Source organism: Priapulus caudatus, unplaced genomic scaffold, assembly GCF_000485595.1.
Source record: "Priapulus caudatus unplaced genomic scaffold, Priapulus_caudatus-5.0.1 Scaffold193, whole genome shotgun sequence".
NCBI classification, from domain to species: domain Eukaryota; kingdom Metazoa; phylum Priapulida; class Priapulimorpha; order Priapulimorphida; family Priapulidae; genus Priapulus; species Priapulus caudatus.
This window is the reverse complement of record NW_014577254.1, coordinates 95,210-99,807: the sequence shown is the minus strand read 5'-3', so window position 1 is coordinate 99,807 and position 4,598 is coordinate 95,210. Positions and strand designations below refer to the sequence as shown.

At 44.1% G+C, this 4,598-nt stretch overlaps 1 protein-coding gene across 1 annotated transcript in view; it reads right to left on the bottom strand.

Moving 5' to 3' along the window:
• The window catches only part of LOC106807064 (dual specificity protein phosphatase CDC14A-like), a 67,982-nt gene that overhangs the window by 5,772 nt on the left and 57,612 nt on the right, over positions 1 to 4,598 (bottom strand). The window contains exons 7-8 of the mRNA XM_014809290.1: positions 2,611 to 2,673; positions 2,137 to 2,224 (exon numbers count right to left, since the gene is read on the bottom strand). Of these exons, the coding sequence (XP_014664776.1) occupies positions 2,137 to 2,224; positions 2,611 to 2,673 (151 nt within the window). The remainder of the gene's footprint in view (positions 1 to 2,136; positions 2,225 to 2,610; positions 2,674 to 4,598) is intronic.

The window sequence follows — 4,598 nt, the reverse complement described above, 5'->3', positions numbered from 1 at the left end:
AGATGGATGAGAGAGAGAGAGAGAGAGGTAGAGAGGAGAGAGGAGAAGAGATGGATAAGAGAGAGGATAAGAGAGAATAGAGGAGAGGAGAGAGAGAGAGGAGAGAGAGAGAGGCATAGAGAGAGAGAGGGGATGCTGATGAAGAGAGGAGATGCAGAGAGAGAGTTGCTTGGAGCGAGGATGAGAGAGCGAGAGAAAGAGAAAGAGGAGCTCGCGAGAGAGAAGAGAGAAGAGAGAGAGGAGAGAGAGAGAGAGAGACTGAGAGAGAGAGAGATAAGAGGCGTGTGCTATTGAACATTTACGACAGGTTGTGAGTGACTATGAACAATTACGAAGGGTTTCGTGACCCCCTGCTGCTTGTTAGCTCACGGTAGATTACATCAACTGCTGTTAGAGAGAATCAGATATATAATAATCGCAATGCTGGTGAACATGGTATACACTCATCGCCAATGTGACAGCGAGCCAGACTGGGAGGAACAAACATGATGTGTATTCATAGTGACAGCTATCCGTGCACAACCCCTATTACAATTATGACAGCCATTGCTAATCAATGATTACTCGCTCACAGCAACAGCATACCTGTTTACACCTATGGAGTATTATGTTAGAGGGTGTCTTTTCAACCTGTTTACACCTATGGAGTATTATGTTAGAGGGTGTCTTTTCAACCTGTTTACACCTATATGGAGTATTATGTTAGAGGGTGTCTTTTCAACCTGTTTACACCTATGGAGTATTATGTTACAGGGTGTCTTTTCAACCTGTTTACACCTAGATGGAGTATTATGTTACAGGGTATCTTTTCAACCTGTTTACACCTATATGGAGTATGATGTTACAGGGTATCTTTACATTGCACTAGCACCAGGCAGGACGCGTGGAAGTCGAAATGTTATGAGACTTATGACCTTTATCATTAAGCTATATATAATATAGGTGAGCTGTTTCTTACATCGCAGCAGCAACAGCAACAGCAGCAGCAGCAGCAGCAGCAGCAGCAGCAGTAGCAGCAGCAGCAGCAGCAGCAGCAACAGCAGCAACAGCAACAGCAGCAGCAGGTAGCAGCAGCAGCAGCAGCAGCAGCACTTCCATGCAGAGTAGCAATATGCACGCAGCTTCACAACTGCACACACGATTTACAATCACTTGCACACGACAATAGCAAATTAAACGTTAACGCGCCTCGCGACTCGTACACGGCGCTACGATCAAACGATATTGTTAATGACAGCATCCAACGAAACCAACGTGTTAGCTGAGCATTCTCGATAAATCTGCTTTGTTGCATACCGAGCTCGTCCATACAACCGATAGAGAGCGGCCCGCAAAACGCAACCATTTTATGCGGGATTATCCAGTTCATGTCTCCGTTCTCGATTTGCTGAAAACAGTGTAAAAACGCATCCAAGTTTGAGAAGAGAGTACAACTAAAGTTTAAATGCTATAGGAAAAAGGACAGAGAGAGAAAGAGAGAGAGAGGGGGAGAGAAGGAGAGAGAGAAAGGAGAAAGGGTAAGCAAAGAAAAGAAAACAAAAGTAAGCACCGTGTATGTTGGTATCGCCACACATCTCCCCACAAGCCGGAAGGTACATGCATGCAGGCGTGCGTACCACTCAGCGAGAGATTTTAGGTTCCCTGCCTCTCACGGGCGAGAGTGATTGTGATTGATATTGTATGTTCTCACGACGCGCGCTCTCACTCTAAGTGAAGCCTTATAATGGAATGCTGCATCGGTCGGGTTGGCAGGGGAGGCAATCTGGGTCATACTCCCCTGGATTTCCAGTCAGTGCACCGATGTCTACCACGCACGCTCGCTTGCGTTCTGTCACTATGCGCTTACACTGAACTTTTGACGGATCTTATAGGCCTACCCCAAATTTGGGGTATGTACCTTCCAGATGTGGTGAAGGACTGAAGGGTAACGCAACCCATACAGGGTGTGTGCGTGTGTGTGTGTGCATGTGTGCATGCGTGCGTGCGTGTGCGTGTGTGTGAGTTACAGTGTGTGTGAAAGAGAGATAGATAGAGGGAAAGACTGCAAGAGAGAGAGAGAGAGAGAGAGAGAGAGAGAGAGAGAGGAAGAGGAAGCCAAGGATCAAACATGAGATCTGTGCCTCCCTAATACTGTACCATATTCCATTCTAGTTTGGCTGTGAGGACCACAGAAGGCAAGGAATTTGCCTGGCAGAATCCAGTTAAGGTCTCCATTTTCTACTCTCTGGAAGCAGACAGTTGCATGCAACATTGCAAGGGGGTTACCTCAAGGCTCAAACACAGAGCAGTATTGTTACTGTCTGGTGAACATTATTTCGCACTTACACATGGATTCGCCGAACAGCTAAGATAAAGTTCACATGAATAATTGTGGTGAACTAACTCTAACATGACGTAAGAAACGACTTAGTAAGCAAAATAAACCATTTCTGTCAGTGGCAACATGATACTGACTGTTATATTTTAGGAATTTACCATGAATTCCAAACTGATCTATGCACTTCATACATAGATGATTACGACCATTATGATACGATCATTATTGTGAAATGCTAATATTTTTTGAAGAGTATTTAAGAACAATGTCGTATATATGTGTTCAACTCTTACCTCGTAATGTTCATACTCGTCAACGTCAAATGCTTCGAAGTTTAAGAAACCGTTTATCAAACTCTGCAAAAGAAAAAAGTCAGCGATCAATTTTAAATACTATCAGGAGGTGCTGCCACCTCTAGGCACATGTTATCTAGTCTCTTTGCCTGTACTTAGTTTCTGTGTTTGTAACGAAAAGAGAGCGTTGGTAACGTAATTGCTACACCATAACTCAAAATTAGGTCTGAAATTCAAACAAAAATACAGTTAAAGACAACACAGCGCCATATTAAAAAGCACTAACCAATATTATAATAAGAACCAAGTTAATTGTGGGTAGAGCGTGGGAAAACTTATTAAATTGCTACAAAATTGCCTCCCAATTGCTTGCGTAAACTGATTACACCATGTAATGGTGTACATGATTACACCAATGAGCGTAATTGTGTGTGCGCGAGCGTGTGCACATATTTGTACATCAGGAGTGTATAAAAACAAACGTCCGATAATGTAAACGTCGAAAACGTTTGATTTTGGCAACGGGGTAACCACGGCCTATATACGCCTAGGTTTACTGCGCATACACGTATTTATATTTCTTGACATATAAAAAATATAGGTCGAGTTTAGTAGGAAACCCTACCAATTACAGAAATTGGATATTAGTGGGACGTTCTGTCGTCTGAGTTTCCCTAACAATGAGAACAGGTCAGCATCTCATTTCTAGGAAAAACTTTCATTGCAACGCAATACACACGCGGTCTCTTTGCGAAGTGTTCACTAAATATGTGTGCCGAATAAACTCTGTTATAGACAGCAGAGTCTGTACGACTGTAAGATGCGCCACAGTAACTATAAACGAGACAGCATCGAGGCATTTATTACAAGCAAAATCATCATCCCTGCGATGCTCACTATGTAACCCTAGCTCCTGTATTTTAACAAACAATTCACCGAAATCATTGGCCTCTCTTCTTTCCTCTCGTGTCGCCCGGACAACTTTCGAAGAAGCGAGAATATTCAGAACCCCTCAAAGACAATTTAACAGAAAGCCGAATATATAGCTTATATATAATTATTGTGAACTCCCTTTGTGCGCGTAGTGTTATACCTGACAAATAGGGTCATACAGAGTATGTGTAAGTAGTAGGTGTGCGTGAAACATGCCCTAACACAAACGTGTGAATACCACACTGTGTAACGCACACGCGTGCACTCGTATAGGTAGCAAGTTAAGCACAAACAGATCCCCTCCACGCCGCCGCCGCCGCCGCCGCCGCCGGCAGCAGTTATATATCGCTCACAGTTGAACCAAGTTGTTTCGCTTTCGAGCGGAAATACTATCCTGGAGCAGTATATTACCGTTAGACGCTCGAGCACTTGTCGGTTTTGGAAACGCCCTGGAGCTCACACGTTGATATACGTGCACGTCGACAGCAATATAGACTCATCACACCACGATGCTATCAGGAGTAAGATAATATAGGATATATATATATATATAAGATCCTATATTATCTTACTCCTGATGCTATCTCTACGACATACCTGAGGCCTAGTTCTAGAACTATAGCCCTTCGCTCTGCTACAGGCGAGAGCAGGCCTGTGGCAGAGCGAAGGGCTATAGTATAGTTATAGAGCTACCTGATACAGTGCTTAGCATATGGCGTGCCTAGACATTTTTTATTCGTCTTGCTATTTGGTGAGCATATATTGCTTTGGTTTCAGTGTAAAGGCTTCGCCGAGCAATTCCGTATAGTCGTGGGGGTTGTTAGCCTTATCCTAACACATGCACACACTTAAACCTACACGTGTGCAGAGACCGGATCATAGACACTAACCATCCGTGCCTATACCCCCACACGCGCACATAAATGCACGCGCACAACGTACACACGCACGAAAAGCCACAGACCTCTCTCTCCTATACAAGCAAGCCGCCAGTGCTCTCAATTACTTACCCTCCCCTTCTCTCTCTCTCTCTCTCTCTCTCTCTCTCTCTCTCT